This window comes from Elephantulus edwardii, unplaced genomic scaffold (assembly GCF_000299155.1).
Source record: "Elephantulus edwardii isolate Elephantulus edwardi_28Jun2011 unplaced genomic scaffold, EleEdw1.0 scaffold00045, whole genome shotgun sequence".
Lineage (NCBI taxonomy): Eukaryota > Metazoa > Chordata > Mammalia > Macroscelidea > Macroscelididae > Elephantulus > Elephantulus edwardii.
The window spans coordinates 3,232,928-3,251,845 of NW_006399795.1; the positions used below are offsets into that span (position 1 = coordinate 3,232,928).

General features: G+C 37.7%; 1 protein-coding gene and 1 pseudogene across 2 annotated transcripts in view; one reads left to right on the forward strand and one right to left on the reverse strand.

Moving 5' to 3' along the window:
- KIF1B (kinesin family member 1B) overlaps positions 1 to 18,918 on the reverse strand; it is a 201,412-nt gene that overhangs the window by 161,556 nt on the left and 20,938 nt on the right. Inside the window, exon 2 of one of the 2 annotated variants that reach the window (XM_006885766.1) lies at positions 12,862 to 13,045. In XM_006885766.1, the coding sequence (XP_006885828.1) occupies positions 12,862 to 12,967 (106 nt within the window). In that variant the 5' untranslated portion in view covers positions 12,968 to 13,045. Of the gene's footprint in view, positions 1 to 12,861; positions 13,046 to 18,918 lie in introns of those variants that run through there. The other variant, XM_006885767.1, reaches the window with a different exon arrangement.
- On the forward strand, positions 5,255 to 6,138 carry LOC102862926 (annotated as a pseudogene).

Genomic DNA, 18,918 nt, shown 5'->3' on the forward strand with positions numbered 1-18,918 from the left:
CTTTGACTCCCATAGAGTATTCTGGCTGCATTTTCTCCAAAACATATCTGTTTGTTCTTAGTGATCCATGTTCAGTACTCTTCTCCAACACCACAGCTCAAAGGCATCAATTCTTCTTCTGTCATCCTTTTTCACTGTCCAACTCTTGAATGCATAGCAAGTGACTGAAAAGATCATGGCCTGAATCACACACCTTAGTCTTCAAATTGACACCACTGCTCCTCCATAATCTGGAGAGGTCCCTCACAGCAGACTTTCCCAATGCAATCTGTCTCCTGATCTCCATACTGCGAGTACAAAGGGTATGAATCAAAGTAAGATGAAATAATTAACTTCAATCTCTTCTCTATTATGACATTGCTTATTGGTCCACTGGTGAGGATTTTTGTTTTCTTGATGTTGAGATGCAAAATATCTTGAAGGCTGCAGTTTTCAATTTTCTGCAATAAGCATTTAAAGTCCTTTTCACCTTTAGCAAGCATAATGCAGGCTGTTGATGAGTCAATTCCCACATTTCTCCTCCTAAGTCCAGCTTGAATAATTTGCTCAGCATACAAATTAAATACAACCCTGATGCACACGCTTCCTGATTCTAAATCACTGTATTTCCTTGCTCTGTTTGGACAACAGCTTCTTCGTCTACAATGAAGTATTATTTCATCCTGGAAAAAACAGCAATGTTTAATAAGTTTTCAAACAATAAATGCTGACAAATGTGTGGAGAGAATGGAATTTCTATGCACTGCTGATGGAAATGTAAAATGATACAACCACTATAGTAAGTAGGTTGATGCTTCCTTAAAATGCTGAGAACAGAAATACCATTGAATCCAACAATCTCATTAATCTACATTAGTAAGTAATGTGGTTCACTACAGCTCATTTATGATTTGTGTACACATATGTATAGTAGTTCTCTCTTCTTTGTGTAACTATGATGTATATATACCAATGATCTGGTTTTCCATTAGTCTGCAGTTGGACACTGAGCTTGCTTCCAGTTTTTTTACTGTAAGAAAAATAGTGCTATTAGGAGCTCAAGAGCCCCAATCAACAGTTTCAATGATTCTTAGCCAAATGTAGTAAATTGGTAGAGGTTCTAGACAGACACAAGATTTAGCATGAGGAAGACTGAAAATCCTAAAATTCCATCAGCACAGGTATGGAAGTGGAGATAAACGAATTAATCAAAGAAGCAAGCCTTACCCTACTTTTCATGCTATATTGTAAAGTCATTTCGGAATTTTGCTTCTTTCTGAGCTGGTTGTTCTAACAAAAATATCACAAGCCAGCAGATTTTTTTAACACTTCTGAAATTATTAATATTTTTATCATTCATACACTTGTGTTTGATGAATGTACAGCCTTTCATTTATATTTTATTTTGTTCATTTATCCTGTGGGGTTTTTATCCCCTTACATTCATCAATAACTACTTTCATGAAAGCCAGCTACTTAAGCCTAAATCCCTAATTTCCTCCTTTAGTTAATTTCTGATTTGCCCATTCCTATCAAGCCAATGCTCTGAAGGAGTAAGAATGTCCCTTTTGCTGAAACAAGTCAGTAACTTTAATATACAGAAGTATATCTTCTCACAGTTTTGGTGGCTAGAACTTTGAATTCAGGCCACCAATTGAAGGGAAAGGTTCTCTGTCTGCTGGGGTCAGAGTTCTCATCTCAGCTTCTTTAGCATTCTTCTGAGCATCCACCGTTCTTTGAATCTTCATGTGGCACCTTACTTTATCCCATTTGTGCTTGCTTGGCACCCATGATCCTTCAAAATTTCTTCCATTTGTAATGGTAATGTCTACCCTGTGGGTTCCATGTTCTTAGAGGTCTAAAGAGGAGAAAAACAAGTCATGGAGCACAGGGCCATGAATGTCTCTCTAAAAGGGCGAGAGGAAGAAAGAAGAGCACAACCTCTCACTGCTCCAGAGCAGAAAGCAGATAAAGAGCCCATAGCCGAGCCCCATGGTGCCTCTAGAGCCACATTAACAGCAAGAGTGTAGTTTATTCATTGTTGCCTCAAACATAATATAGCTGTAATCCTGAGAATAAAGTTTATTAGGGAAGTAAGTTGGAGAGCAGGTAAGACAAAGAATATTAACTGAAATAAATCCAGGTTTTGGCACAATTCCTCAATTAGTCCAGGCTCTGGTTTCATTTCAGCAGTCAAATTCAAATCATCCAGCAAGGTTTGCCTCAGAGCAGTTTTAAGTCAACTTCTGTTCCAAGTATCCAGCAGGAACAACAAAAACCTTTAACTACGGCTAGCATAAATGCAAGAAGCCTCAGGTACACCTTGGAACAGTGTTTCCACAGCAAAGCCACAGTCTCCTCACCACCATCATCAGGGTCTCACCACCAGGGTCTTGCTTCAGTCCCCCAAAAATCTTGCTCACCTCAAATCTAGCTGCCACAAACCTTGCTTGCCTCAAGTCTTGCTGCTCAGTGTGGAAAGCACTCATTCTCTTATCCTAGTCCCAGAGCTACTGATGATCTGCAAGACTATATGTCTGCACTTAAGGTAGGTGAAGACCAGGGGATCTAACAGTAATGGCTAAAAAAGCAACAAATTTTATGCTAACAACACATTAGGAAAATATACACCTCATAATCTAGGTTTCAGTGGGCTTTTGTGTGTCAGGAAGTGTGAGGATGGCACAGGATAGAACAGGGTTCAGATCTTTTGTTCATAGGGTTGCTATGAGTCACACTCAACTTGACAGCACCTAACAACAACAACAATAACAATCTAGGTTTCATAGGTCCATTGATGAAGAGAAATTATGTCCTGAAATCTCATTCATACTTAATTAGATGATTCAAAAGATAAAATTTTGGATTTAAGAGTTGACTCCAAGACTTCTGGAATGATGTAACAGAGTCTGTATATTAGAAAAAAATGGATTTTGGGAGCAAAAGAGTGGAAATTTGTAAAGAAATCAAAAGCTGCATTGCATTGGTTCAATCTGCTGTCAAGGACCTCATTAAAGTGCTAAAGATGCAACAATGAGTGAATGGAAATCCAAAGTCTCTGTAAATGTTCATTAAAATTAAGAAAAAAAAATTTTTTAAAAACCCTAAAACAAAAGAGGCATGAACAGTTGAATTGAAAACCCATTTTCTTTGTAGACTTTCTCCAAAATCACAAAGAAAAATACCTTAGATGATTTTATGCAATATTTTAAAATTTAAAATATAATTTACATTAAAAATTACAATAAAGACATTAGTTACAGCATGGGGTGGGGGAAATAAAGTGCTAAAGAGTTACATAACCAGGAGAAAAGAAAATAGGTAAATAGGACCTTTCAATAATCAAATTCCTAAGCACATCAAAAAAACTTCTCCAACAGGGTGAAAAGGAAACCCACAAACTGGGGAAGAATATTATGCAATGATGTATCTGATAAGGGACTTACGTGGCTGTTGTTATGTGCAATCGAATCGCTTATGACTCATAGCGATACTATGTATAACAGTCCTAAACACTGTTCTATCTTAAGCTAATATTATTGTCTCCAACACATCTACCTCCATTACCCCAGTCATTGAATCCATCTCATTGAGGGTCTTCTTCTCTTGTGCAGTCCCTCCACCCTCCTAAGCATGACATTCCTCTCCAAGGACTGGTCCTGCCTTGCAAAATTTCCAAAGTATGTCAGATGAAGCTTCTGAATCCTTGCCTCCAAGGAGCACCCTGATTTCACCCTCTCTACGACAAACATGTTTTTTTTTCTCCTAGAAGTCAACACCCTTCTCCAGCACCACAACTCAAAGGCATCAATTCTCCTTCTATCATCCTTAGTCAATGTCCAGTTTTCTGAGTCATAGCAAGTAACAGCAAAGACTATGGCCTGTATCAGGTGTGCCTTAGTCTCCAGACTGACATAGCTGCTCCTCAGTACCTTGGAGAGGTCTCTGACAGCAGACTTTCCCAATTCGTCTTTTAATTTCCTGGCTGCTGGTACAATGAGTATTTATTGTGGAGCCAGGCAAACTAAAGCTGTTAACAATCTCAATCTCTTCATCATCTATCATGATGCTGCCAATTGGTCCAGTGGTGAGAATCTTTTTCTTGATGTTGAGCTTCAATCTAAAGTTTATAGAATGTTCCAGCACCTCAACAAGAAAAAGGTAAGCAGCCCAATCAAAAAATGAACACAGGGCATGAACAGACATTGCACCAAAGATATTCCAATGGTAAACGCACACACGAAAAATGTTCAAAATCCCTAGCTACCAGAGAGATGCAAGTCAAAACAACTATGAGATATCATCTCACCCCAGCAATAACAACAAAGTTCAACAGGGCAGCAAACAACAAATATTGGTGAGGCTGTGAAGAGATTTAAACTCTTTATTCACTGCTAGTGGGAATGTAAACTGGTACAGCCACTAAGGAAAATGGTCTTGTACTTTCTCAAAGTTGGAAACAGAAATGCCATATGATTCAGCAATTCCACTACTGGGAGAACCATAGCCATAATCCAAACATATGTATGTAAACCCATGTTTATTGCTGTGTTATTCACAATAGCAAAGAGATGGAAGTAACCCAAGTGTCCAACAAAGAGATAGAAAGACTATGGTGCATCCACACAACCGAGTATTATGCAGCTTTGAAAAATAATGGACTCATAAAACAATACATAACATAAGAGAGCCTGGAGGACATTATACTGAGTGAAATATCTCGGTCACAAAATGACAAATACTGTATAACACCACTGTATAATTTAGGACAGATATGGCGGGGTTGGAAAGAGAATGGGAAAAGAGCAGCTAGATAACAAACACTGCATCAGAACATATACGGGGGGAAAACTGTCTGAAAGGAATATAAAATTAGGCATTGTACGTAGGACAACAATCTGGAATAAGGTGTGTGCATTGCAGGGTAGGTTGGGGAAGGGGGAAGAAAATGTTCAGCAACAAAAAAATTATTATTCTTTTTAAAAATAATGTGCTAAAGAGCAAGGATTTTTCCCCCCTTTTTTCAATAAATAGGGAGCCTTCCTTTCTTCAAAAGTACATTGATCTGCTACTGCAGGGCAGTCAGGAACTTTTGTTCACAGGAATGAGTTGGCACAGCACTGTTGCTGGCCAGCATTGAGAAAAAACAATGTCATCCTCCTCCTCTTGTGTCGCCACCACTGAGTGGAGCTGAGCTCATTATATTCGAGGAGCTCCGTTACCAGTCAGGCTGAGTCTACGGCTGCACGGCAGGCGGCTTCACCGACCAGTGCTTTTTAATCAGGGCAAGTTGCGTTCCATGGCAGGGAACTTTTGGCAGAGCTCCCACTATGTGCAATGGATTATGGATAACCAAGACTTTTGAAGGAACACCAAAAGGATTTAAAGTTTTGGTTTCTTTTTTTTTTCCCCATAAGAAGAGGATTAGAAATTACAAATATTTTTTTACAAAGTTATCTAATCATTAGGTGAACATCTCAAATTAAGACAAGTAATTGCCACTGCTACAGTCTATTTTAAGAGATTCTATGCCAGGTATTCTCTGAAAAGTATAGATTCTGTATTAATGGCTCCTAAATGTGTGTTTTGGGCATCCAAAGTAGAAAAGTTTGGAGTGGCCTCAAATACAAGATTGAATGCTGCTGCTACTTCTTTGTTAAAAACTAGATTTTCAAAATATATCTTTCCAAAGGAGTTTCCTTACAGGATGAACCATACACTAGAATGTGAATTTTATCTTTTAGAACTAATGGATTGTTGCTTGATAATGTATTATCCTTATAGACCTCTGCTCCAGTACGTGCATGACATGGGCCAAGAAGACATGTTGCTTCCCCTTGCATGGAGGAGAGTAAATGATCCTGCAGAATGGATCTTTGCCTACCGTACCCTCCTTTCATGATAGTTTTAGCTTGCCTACATGTAGCTTGTGTTGTACAGCAGAAAGATGTCAGGCAGTGGTTTGCTGAGCTTTCTGTGGATATGGAGATTTTAGAAATAGTCATGGTTACTGTAAAACTATACGAGCAATGGAAGGATTTTGACGAGAGAAAAGGTAACTATAATCCTTAGTAAGATGTCCAAACCAAAAGCACCTCCAAACAGTGAAGGAGAGAAGGGTCCAAATGAAGTCAGAACTCTAGCTACAGCCAATCCTAAAACATCCCAAAGAATCCCGTAGTGGACCAATTTGAAATAGACTACTGGACAGATTTCTGTAATGTCTTCAATGAAACACAAATGAAAAGGAATAGCTTGTTTCTGTCAAGCACACTGACAAGTAATTTTAGTTTTTGAATACTTTTTTCCTTGCCTTATTTGATTCCAGTATATAACTGATTAAAAATCTCTTGATTATAAAACTATGGATAGGTTTTAAGGGGTCTGCTGTTAGGGATCTCTCTAAAGTACTCAAGAGCAACGGTGTCTCTTTGGAGATGAAGGTGCGCCTGATACAGGCCATGGTCTTTGTAATCACTTGTTATGCATCAGAGAGTTGGACAATGACTAGGGAGGACAGAAGGAGAATTGACGCCTTTGAGCTGTGGTGTGGAGAAGAGTATTGAATGTACCATGGACTGCCAAGAAAACAAACAGATTCATCCTAGAGAGGGTTAAACCAGGCTACTCCTTGGAGGCAAAGATTCTGGGGCTTCGTCTGACATACTCTGGACATGTTACCAGGAGAGACAGGTCTTTGGAGAGGGACATCATTATGCGTAGAGTAGAGGGACAGCGCAAGAGGGGAAGACTCTCTATGAGGTGGATTGATTCAGTGACTGGGGTAATCGGGATGGGTGTGTCAGAGGCAATGCGATTGGTACAGGATAGAGCGGGCTTTAGGGCTGTTGTACATAGGGTCGCTATGAGTTGCAAATGACTCGAAGGCACATAACAACAACAACAGGCAGACATATCAAGATTTACAGCTTTTTGATTAGTATAATTTTTTTATTAATTTGAACAATTAATATAATTTTTAAAATTTGGATTTGTAGCTTTTTACTAAGTCAGGAAATGTAAAGTCTAATTAGTTTAAACTTCTCTTTGGTCAGTGGAGGACAAAAAAAAGGAACATAAAAAAGTCAAACCTCTGTGGGCTTTTTTCCTTCCTTAAGTTAAAACTTTAAAACTATATTTAAAGAATTGAATCTTAAAAAAATCCTTGGAAGATTTTGGTAATGACAATGATGGAGCTTTATCAAATACCTATTGATTTAAGTGTGTAATTTATTCAGTAGTTTTGGTATTTTGTGAGGGAATTTACTAGCCCAGCCTAGTAGAAGACTGCAATATGTAGAGTGTATTTTGACATTTTAAAAGTTAATATTAATTCAGTAACCATTTTGCTTGAGAAGCTTTAAGAAAAAAGATTCTATATGAAGTTATTTGCATTTGATTCAGTTAAATTAGGCCTATCCAAAAGCTAATTGGATGAAATACTATAGCACAGCTGAAATTTGATAAAACTTTAATGTTAATTTTTAATCAACTGTGAGAAGCTTTTTATAAGACATACTCTCCCTAGTTTATTTTTGTGTTTTGTGTGGATTTACAAATTTACTACAGGTATCCTGGGCCAAGAACACAATCAGATTTCAGGCCAGTTTGAAAGTTATTCTTAATTCTGACATCACTATAGGAGATCAGGCTAAATGTTATGTCAGTGCGTCTGTGCTGGCTGTGGAACTTAATGAAGCTATACTTTAGACTTGAAGGAGAGTGATAGCTAAAAATTGGAGTCATAGGATATTGATGTACTATTTAAGGATTAACTGTTGTCTGAATCAGTATATTGAATTTAGTATCAAATTGTTGTTGTTGATTGCCGTTGTGTCCAGCACAACTCACAGCAACCCTATGAACAAGATAAATTACAAGAATAAAATTAAATTCCCCATGGGGTGAAAAAAGTATACTGATAAACTTGATTCCATCTATGCCCACTGAGTCTCCTAGAGAGGTTCCATGGCATCCCCAGGAAGACTGGCTTGGGAGCAACACTGTGCCCTGCAGATCTAACTGTAGAGTGAATGTGGCTGGCCCCTAAGAGCAAGGATTTAAAGCAGTTTAAAAATTAAGGTCTGCCTAACTCAAGACATGGTATTTTCAATTGGTTTGTATGTATGTGAAAAGGTGGACAATGAATAATGGAAGACCAAAAAAGAATCAATGTCTTTGACTTGTGGTACTGGCCAAGAATGATTGCCAAAAGAACAAAGAAGTCTGTCTTAGAGGAAGTGCAACCAAGATGTTCCTTAGAGGCAAAGATGGTGAGACTTCATCTCATGTGCTCTGAGCATGCTGTCAGGAGGCACCAGTCCTTGGAAAGACATCATGGTTGGTTATTATGTTGTTATGTTCCATTGAGTCCCTTGAGACTCACAGAGACCTGAAATCTACTTTTTCCTGTGCCAACTTTACTGACTATGCAAAGATGGAAGCATGCAAGTGAAAACTAGCTGAAACTAATAAGGAGTTCTGATGATGCAGCACGGTAAGAGTTAAGCTATTAATCTATTAAGGTCAGTAGCTCAAAGTTACCAATCAATCCATGAGAGAAACACAAGACAGTTTGCTCCCATAAAGATTTCAGACTGCATCAGAAACCTTAAGGGCATTCCACTCTGTCCTGTAAAGCTGCTATGAGTGGAATCAAAGCAATAACTTTGTTTAAATGTGAGGGAAAAGTCCCAAATGGTGTGCTAACCCAAATGGTTTGATTAACTACTAACCTAGAGGCTGGTAACTTCAAACTCATCCAACAGCAAAGCAGAAGAAAAGGGCTGGTGATCTGCAGTCATTTAGACTGCAGTCAAGAAACTACACAGAGTAGTTTTACACTAAAATAAGATCATAGTTAGTCAACTAAACAGAAAGTAAGAACAACAGTGAGCAAAAACCCTAAAGATGAAAATAGTAAAGCACACAACTCTGTAAAATAATAATTTTAAGCATTAACCAAACTGTAACAACTATAAAAATGCAAGCAGTAGACTGGTAGAAAGAGGTGATCCTTCTTTCCCTCTTTCCTATTTTCCAGAATGTTTGCAAAGATAAGCTATATAGATTTCTTTTTATGAAGTTTCATTATGTTAGGGGGAAAAAACCCAGAGAAACTAAAAAGCATTTCATTATAAGCTTCCACTGTGTCCTAGTCTTTCAACTCAAATTTTCATCAGTGGACAGCAAGTCATTCTTTTTACCAGTTGTAACATGAAATATTTGGTTCAGAATGGCATACATGTGAGTGAAAACTCCTTAACAAATAGACAATTTAAGTAACAAACAAGGAAATACAGGATTACTTCTATTACACCAAAATCTGAGCTCCTGGGGAAAAGACTCCACGAAGGAATATTGACAAATGTATTCAAGAGACTTACCAAAGGGTGAAGGATGGAATCCTGTAGTACAAGACAAGCAAAATGCCAACACTCACTCCATGAGTGGAAGGAGTGTATAACATAATGAGAAAGAGTCAACTTTATTAACAACTCCCACCTTGCTGGGGACTTGGGAAATTTCAGTATTTCCAGTTTTACATATATATTCTAGCCTAACCATAAACATGAGAAGTTAACTAACTATGCTCCAGTTTCCCCTTCAAAAAGTTATTAAACAATTAAAAATGTTTCTACAGTGTGAGAAGTTTGAACTGTTAACGGTGTGTTATTAGACAAAGGCCTTTATATACACTCAGGTCCAAAAAAAATGTCAAGGCAGTAACAATTATATGTGCCATGGAAAATAGTCTCCTCAAGGTCAGGAAGTGCTTAAATAAAAATATTACTCAGTTCTCAGATTTTCCTTAAAGTACTTGTTAGCCTCTCCTATATTTTCATAAGAGACATTATGGTAGGAACATTCCATTACATTCCATCTGTAATCAGCTACAATCCTTGGGAGCAGCAGTCTAGGCCTGCTGCCAGCAACCTTTTAATGCCTTGAACACATATGTCTAGATCAAATTCATTTCATTTTTTGCAATAATTCTAGGTTCAAAATGTGTGCATGTTCCCAATTTTAAACTCAGTGTTTTTTTGAATCAACCTATTATTAATAACATTCTAAACATAGCATCTTTCATACAAATCTCTCCAAGCATTTAAAAATTACTTGCAGTACATATAAGTCAATTACTAAGACAATGTCATGCAAAATCAAAAACAGAAACAGAAAACGGAAGTGAAAAACAGAAAACATTTTTAAAAGGTTCTCATTATGCTTTCCTTGAAAGATAACCTTTGAAAGGTACCAAAATGACCTCGAACTCTACTGAGCCATGACAAAGCAATCATCAACTCTGAATTATTTACCTAATTTACCAAAAACTAATTTTTCCAAGCTGAAACATCTCTTTAGTTCATACTGCTTTTAGATCATTATGTTATTCCCTATACTTTGTTATTACTGGCTGGTGCTATAGAATATATTGGTTGTCACATTGCTGTTGCTGTTAAGTGCTATAAAGTATGACTCACAGTGACCTCATGAACAACAGATTAAAACCTTGCCCTACCCTGAGCCATCAGTATGATCTTTGCCATGTTCTAGTCCACTGTTACAGCCACTATATCAGTCCATTACCTTGAACCCTCTCTTTGGCTGAGTTTCTGGCTGAGTTTCTACCTTTCCCAGCATTATCTTTTCCCAAGGACTGGTCCCTCCTGATAATATGCCTAGAAGATGCTTTCACTATAGAACCAAGTTTTAAATTTAAATGCACTAATTTCTCTTATTTTAATGTGTAGGAAGGTGAAGTGTTCTGGCAGAAAAAGAATTCCAGTTGATGGTTCTGATATTAAGTCCTAAAGTTACTCTTTTTAAAAATTCCAAACTGTAATTAGTATTTTAAAGGTAATGTCTATGAATCCGATAATGGTTACCCAGGGTGGACAGTGTTTGGTGGAGCTCCCCAATTAAGAGAAGCTTGTAAGCAGGAGTGGCGTCCACTTCTGAAATAGCTTGCCTCCAGAAATTCTATGAACTTGGAGAAATGATGAAAGTTACACAAGTGTTCAGGTCTTTCCTTCATAAGATCACTATGAGTCATCTACGACTCAACAGCACTTAACAACAACAAAAATGTCTATGAATGGTTGAATGAAAATGCAGTATGATTTGTAAACTTTCACTCAAAATTTAAAAAGAAATAAAAAGTAAAAGTGGTTATAAACTATTGAGTCAGAACCGACTCATAGCTGAACCTCTATCAGGTTTTCAGAGTTATAAATCACAAGAGAGGAAACTGTCCATCTTTCCCTAGTGGAGCAGTTGGTGGATTCTCCCATGGAGCAGTTCGTGGATTCAAACCACTTGCTTTTGGATTGGTAGCACAAGTCCTTACCTACTAGGCCACCAGAGCTCCAGTAATGGTAGGAATGAGGAGGAAAAAAGGTCCCCAAAAGTCTGGGACTTGATTCTGCTGTATTAGTTAGGTTACTGGATGGTGTCTAATGCTCTGGCACAGCTCGAGTAAGTTTCCTATTACTTTTTACTTTAATTAATCTAACCCTAAACTAATTCTACTTACCCAAGGTCTGTCTGAAATGTCATATTGCCTTTGAAGGCTTATATATGCCCATTGCAAACTCACACTTGTAGTATTTTAAAACCTATTTTTATGGCAATTACGAGTTTGATCATTTACACTTTTATTATTTCAGTATATCTCACTTCTATTACAAACTTTAAATCTCCAGTAGTATTCTGGTAGATACCCTTCTGGTTCCAACAGACTACATTACAGCAGATTCTCAATATGGATAAGGGGGGGGGAAATGCAGAGCCACTAAACTTGTTTTCTAAAAAGGTTTTAGGCAAACATGATAGAAAACCACTGACAGTACAGTAGTCTTTTTAAAGTAGTCCACATTGATTTTTATAGTACTGACAAAATATAATTATGTCTATTCTAACCAAATTACTGATGACTTTTAATAAAAATTGAGTCTTCTTTATTATTTCATCAAAGACTTTTCAAGTGCAACAATGAATGAGTGGAAGCCCAAAATCTCTGTAAATGTTTATGAAAATTAATAAAATATAATTATAGAAAAAAAAAAAACCAACAAAAACAAACCCAAACCCGGAAAAAAAAAAAAAAAGACTTTTCAATATTTTCAGTAACACTAAAGAAACTCTGCAGGAGATATCAAGTATGGGTAAATAGAAACATTAAAGAGATTTGGTAGCACAGTGATTTACTAGTGCTATAATGAAAAGATCAGTGGATGATTCCACTAGCTTCTCTGTTAGAGAAAGATGGGCAGTCTCCTTCCCATTAACTTACATGGACATTCTTTCATGTGACAATCTCAAAGGAACCAACTTTTCCAAGTTAAAAACATGAATTGCGTTATGCAGGTATTTAAAATGTATAACGTATAGTCAAGGTTGGAAAAAACCACCATTAGCCTCTATCACGAATTAAAAAGGAAATCTGTCTTAAAGTGAGATACTACTGCTCAAACTACCTCTGAAAGGAAACCTAAAACAAGCTGTCTCTAGGAAAGGAACTGGTTGACTTTGTAACAAGGTGTGAGGAAGTCTGTACTACATTCTCTTTATATCTCTTAAATTCCAAACCATGTGAGTAAATGTTTTACCTAGTCACAAAAAGAAATCAAAATTGAAGGGGAAAAAATATAAAAGCTAGATTAAATTACTTTAGTCACAAAGGGAATTCTCCTATATAAAAGTATAGAATTCATATTTAAATACACGTAAGCAAATACCACAAGGGGAAAAGCATTCAATGGCTTGTTCTGAATAGGAAAGTTTCCAGTCTTAATATCCAAACACCCATTTATTCTGATAAGAAGGGAAGGTGGGGTAGAGAAGAAGGGGAGGAATAACTGATGGAAAATATGCACTCACTGGTCGAGTTGCCTTGCATCTGGATGATGCACTTGGATTCCTTGCTGGTCTCTCGAGAGTTGAAGGGCCGCACCCGAACAGCCACCTTCACTGAGGCTCCCGACATTCTGATGATGGCGCTGGTTTATGTATGCAGTCCAGAAATAAAGAAGCAAATCCTCTACCAAAGTTATATTGAAGTTTCCTTTAAAAAGAAGGGGGTAAAATCCACAGAAAATAATCAAAATTTTAAATTCTTTATTTCCATTTCAAAATCCTTACCCAAATTATATACTCTCAACAGTAAATTTTCAAATAGAAAATTAAAGACTGAAGTTAGTTTTCTGACTTCATTATCTCTTTTTCCCACAGACTAATAAATTTGTGCCTAAGCATAATAATAGATAATACAACTTCCAAGAAACACCTCTTGCTTTGTGGGTTCCTGATTCCACCTTTAAAAATGTATGAAAAGCACAAAAAGATTATGAGAACAGAGTTCCGTGAACAAGTAACTTTCCCTCTGCAAAGTCACTAACAATGCTTCTTTAAAGAAATGCATGGATCTTTTCCGCTTTTTAATTACATTTTTGAAACATTTAGTGTCTGTGATGTATAATTAAATAACAAAAGACAAAGATAAGTTCTAGGCACATTCTTTAATTTTTAACTATCCACTGATTTTCAACAATCTTTTCCTATCTCTTTAGATTCTATGAACCACCTTCGAACAAGCAGAGAAGATTCTAGAACCCAGGCTAGATCCTTAGATGTGTCACTCACTCATAGTAGTTTCAAATCGCATTTCAATATGGAATGAAGCTACAGGGGGGGAAAAAATACTAATTTTTCCAAAGGAACAGTTTCCCTCCCAACAGAACAAAAGCACTATTATTCGGTGAAAAGAGCTCAAAGAAGTAATTTCTATAAGAAACAACAAATCTATCTAGTCAAGGGAAGAATCTGTTTCCTATCTATGATATAAAGTATCTTTAAGAACTAACCAAAGTACTTAAAGTTTAACTTCTAGGGAATTGCAAAAGAATGTGTTTCCATTGACTTAGGTCAAGATCATGAATGCTAACTTCCAGCTGAACAACTATCAATGCCTTCTTCAGGAAAAGGGGGGGGGGGAAGAAGTAAAAATAGAGCAAAATAAAACCCCAGAAATCCTTTCCTTCATAGAATTATCACGATTCGACATTCATGTTTTTCAGAACATGTGCATTCACCAGTATCAGAATGCTCAAAGATTATTCTCTTGCTTGTTAGCACTGAGAACAGTACGTGACGTAAAAGCTGAGAAAATGTTTGCTAAAAGAAAGAATGACTGAGTTAGAACTCCTGGCTATGAGAAGGAACTTTCCAAATCCACTGCTTAATGGTTAGATGATTTTTCTGTCACAAATTATTTAAGTACTTATCAGGATTTATATTTTTATATTTGATGAAATGTTTTTCCAGTCTGTTTTCCATTTTACTTTACATTGAATAGAAATTCATTTTTAATATAGCAACTATTCTTTTTTTTTACTTAGTGTTATGATTTCAGTCAAAGTTACAAAGCAGACAGGTATTACACTCGACCAGTTTATATATATAGGGTGGTGCTTACAATCCCCACATTATTCCATCACTCTTTCTATTAGTTCTCTGTGGATTTATTTCCATTCATCTTCTTCCTTCCTACCTTCTGAGCTCTGTCCCTGGGGAAAAAATACTGACTGCCCTTGTAATCTTGTGTGCTTGATTGTTTAAAGGACTGAACAGCTCTCTGGTTTAACTGTTCACTTTACAGATTTATCTATTGCTTGGCTACAAGCTGTGCCACAAACGTATGTCCAATTCCAGATTCAAGGGAAGTTAAGGGCCAATGCCTTGGAGGTTCCACCAGTCTCTGTCCAATCAGTAACCATGGGCATTACTGAGATTTTTACTTTTGTTTGGCATTTATCTCCTACTCTAAGTAGTCCTCTGCAGAATGGTTTTAGCAGTGGTAGCTGGGTAGCCCCTAGTTAATATAACCTCTAAGTAGTACTATGGACTAATTGTTTCCATGTGTCTTTTAGTTTCTTTACTCTTACTTGCTTCAGACTGGCAGAGACCAATAGATGCATGTTAGATAGCTGCTCCCAATCTTTTAAGTCTCTAGTCACTACTCACCAATCAATGAAAGGCGCAGAACACTGTGGACTGTGTTATGCCAACTGATCTTCACGTCCCTGATACTATGATCCTGAAGCTCCATGACCAGTTACTCATTCTCCTAGGCTGTTTATTTATGGTGGTTGTTATTGTTAAGCACTGTCAGGTTGGAACAGACCCATACCTGACCCTCCAGTGGGTTTTCATAGGCTATTAATCACATGTAGAGGATTCTATCCTTTGCCCACGGAGCAGCTGGTGGAGTCAAACCACATGCCTCTGGTATTGCAGTGCAGCTTCTTGCCACTGTTGTTGTTGTTGTTGTTAAGTGCCATCAAGTCACAGGCGACTCACAGTGACCCTATGAAGGAGAGTCCTCAACGCTTGGGTGTCTTTCATCCTCTCTCCAGGTTCATAGGGTTCCTGGAGGCAAGCTATTACGGAAGTGGATGCCACTCCTCCTTCCAAGCTTGTTTTAATCGGGGAGCTCCACCCCCACACATAACAACAATAACACCAACATAGAGAAATCAGCTGGCCCAGTGGACAGAAAGCGATGCTACCAAGCCAAAGGGGATGACTTTTAATCCTCGCCCCTCAGGCCTGTCTTTCATTATTTTTGTTCAGACATTCCTCAAGGTCGTATAGCCCTGGTGTACAAGTTGCCGTACAGTGCTAACTTGTGGTTGCTGTGAGGCTGAACACTGTGACACTGATGTGTCAAATACATTAATGGTTGGTTAATTAATGGTCTTGCCACTAGAAGTTTATATAATTTTGCTCCCTGTTGGCTCCACTATATATATTCATGTAAAAATAATAGCTGTCAAGCCTATGAATGATCACAGGCATACAAGACATCTGTCTGTCTTAAAGCAAACATTTCTTGCGATTGTTGTGGTCGAGTATTGTCGAGTCAGAACTGATCCACAACTGATCCTCCGGTGGGTTTTCAGAGGCTGTAAACGGCATGGGAGGAGATTACCCATCTTTTTCCTGCGTAGCTCCTGATGTATTTAAACCCCCTACATTGGGAAACTATGAACTTAAGAGAAAGGACAACAGTTATTGAACAGGGTTTAAGATCTTTCATTTATAGGGTCACTACTAGACAGCACTTAACAACAACAATTGGCTGGGATGGTGCTCTTGTTTTGGTTAAGGATCTGTGTGGAATGTGTGGTTGTTTTTATTTAAGCCTCTTGTTTAAAGTCAATAAGACCTCCTGGAGGGCCCTGATATTTAAATATTAGGCCTGAGGGATTATATTTTAATCCCTTAGTTTGGAGGAACATATTTCTAAATCTTACAGCACTCTTCTGTCAATTTGCTGTGCTGAGGTAATCTGGGTTTGCTGTGATACTGAACCTTGTGCCACTGGGGTCTCAAATGCCATAATGGCTGCCTTTGCTGTACAGTGTTTGGTGGAGCTCCCAGTTGAAGGCAGGTTTGGAAGCAGAAGTGGCATCCACTTCCTAAACCACATGCCTTAGAAACTCTATGAACTTGGAGAAACAACAATAGTTATCAAAAAGCCTCAGGTCTTTTGTTTATGGGGCGACTATGCGTAGTGTGTGACTGGAAGGCAATCAACAACAATCACTTTTGCGTTGGCAGTGTAATTCCTTACTACAAAGACACCAGTTGTTAATTTTTTATCAATGACTTCAGTGAAGCTTGGACTTCCTTCATCATCACCATTGGCTCTTGATCATATGGTACTTCCTGATATATTTCAGTGTTTGCTACAATGACTCTTTTTATTTCTTCCATCTTCTTCTAATGCTTCCAGGATCATTCAAGATTTTGCCCACTAACAACATAGATTCTCTCAGTGTTTGAACTAACAGATGCAGACCTGGACATGCTCATCAATCTGGGCCAGGAAATTTGGAAAGCAGCTACTTGGCCAATTGACTGGAAAAGATTCTTATTTGTTCCCGTTCCCAAGAAATGTGTTTCAACAGAATGTAAAAATTCTTGAACAATATCATTAACTTCACATGCAAGCAAAATCCTGATGAACAGCACATTGACAGAAAATTGTCAGAAGTTCAAGCTGAATTTAGAAGAGGCCATGAAACCAGGGTCAATGCTAATGTCAGATGGATCTTAACTGAAAGCAGAAAATACCAGAAGAATTATCTATTTATGTTTTTATTGAACATGCAAAGGTTTTGGACTGTGTGGATTATAATAAAATATGGCTAACAATGAGGAGAATGGAAATTCCAGAACATTTAATTGTGCTTATACAAAACCTATACTTAAACCAAGAAGCTACTGTTCGAGTAGAACAAGGAAACACTACATAGTTTAAAATTAAGAAAGGTGTGCCAGGGCTGTATCCTTTTTCCATACTTGTTCAGTTTGTATGCAGAACAAATCTTTCAAAAACCTGGACTTTATGAGGAAGAATGTGGTATCAGAAGGAAGACTCATCAACAACCTTGGTTATGCATATGAAACAACCTTGCTTGCTGAAAGTGAAGAGGATCTGAAACACTTGTTGCAAAAAATTAAAGACTACAGCCTGTAATATGGATTACATTTCAACATGAAGAAAACAAAGATTCTCACTCCTGGGCTGATAGGCAACATCATGATACTTGAAGAAAAGAACAAAGTTGCTAATGATTTCCTCTTGCTTGCAAACAACACCATCAGTACTAATAGTTAAGAAATCAAAGCTCTGGTAAAGTCTGCTATCAGGACCTCTCAACAGTACTGACTGATGTCAATTTAAAGACTAAGGAGTGCTTGTTAATCCATCATCATCATCCATTCAGTCTTTCCAATCGCCTGCTATGCATATGGACAATAAATAAGGATTACAGAAGAAATATTGACACTTTAGAATCTTGGTGTTTGAGGAGAGTGTTGAAGTGACTGTCAAAAGAATACAGATAAGCCTTGGAGAACAAAGTGCAGCCAGAGTGTTCCCTAGAGGTAAGGATGGTAAAGCTTCATCTCACACATTCTGGAAAAGGTTGTTAGGAGAGGCCATTTCACGCTTGGAAAAGTGAAGGGTCAGCAAAAGAGAGGGTCCTCAATGAGATGGACTGACACAATGGCCACAGCAATGGGATCAAAGATATCAGAGATGTTAAGGATGGCACAGGATAGGATGAGGCTGAGCTCTGTTGTTCAAAGGGTTACTATAAGCCATACTCAGTGGCACTTAACAAGAAATCACCTGAGCTCCCTTCTTGTGATTACATTTATCAAATGAAAGATTAATGTTATCAATCCTCCTAATCAATATTATGAGAGCTCTGGTGGCTTAGTGGTAAGTAATTGTACTGCCAACATAAAGTTATGTGGTTCAAATCCACCAACTGCCCCACAGGGGAAATATGGGCAATTTGTTCTCCTACAACTTAATGTCTCCGAAAATCTGTTGAAAGGTCAGCTGTAGATCTGTTCTGACTCAACAGTTAACAACAATCAATATGTCATGACTTATATTCACTAGTTGAGCAATACAAAAAGAAAGTGAGTAAAGTATTGAGGAAAAAAGACAAACCTAAAACACATTTCAACCCCCACAGAGTTCACCTTAATATACAGCTATCATCTCAATACTTGTGTTCAAAACCAGTTATAACAACCATGATAGATCAACTTATCCCATAAGAATAGCAAAATTCAATAGAGCAGCAAACAAAAATGCTGGCAATGTTGTGGAGGAACTGGAACCCTTATTCAATGTTGGTGGGAGTGTAAAATAGTACAACCACTATGGAAGGAAGTACGGAGCTTTCTCAAAAAGTTGCAAATAAGGGAGCTCTGGTGGCCTACTGTCAAGAAGCTGCTCTGCAACCCCAGATGTATGTGGTTCAAATCCACGAAATGCTCTGCTAGAAAAGGAGGGGCAATCTCCTCCTGTAGCAGTCAGATCTGATTTGACGGCACACACAAAAATAATAAAAT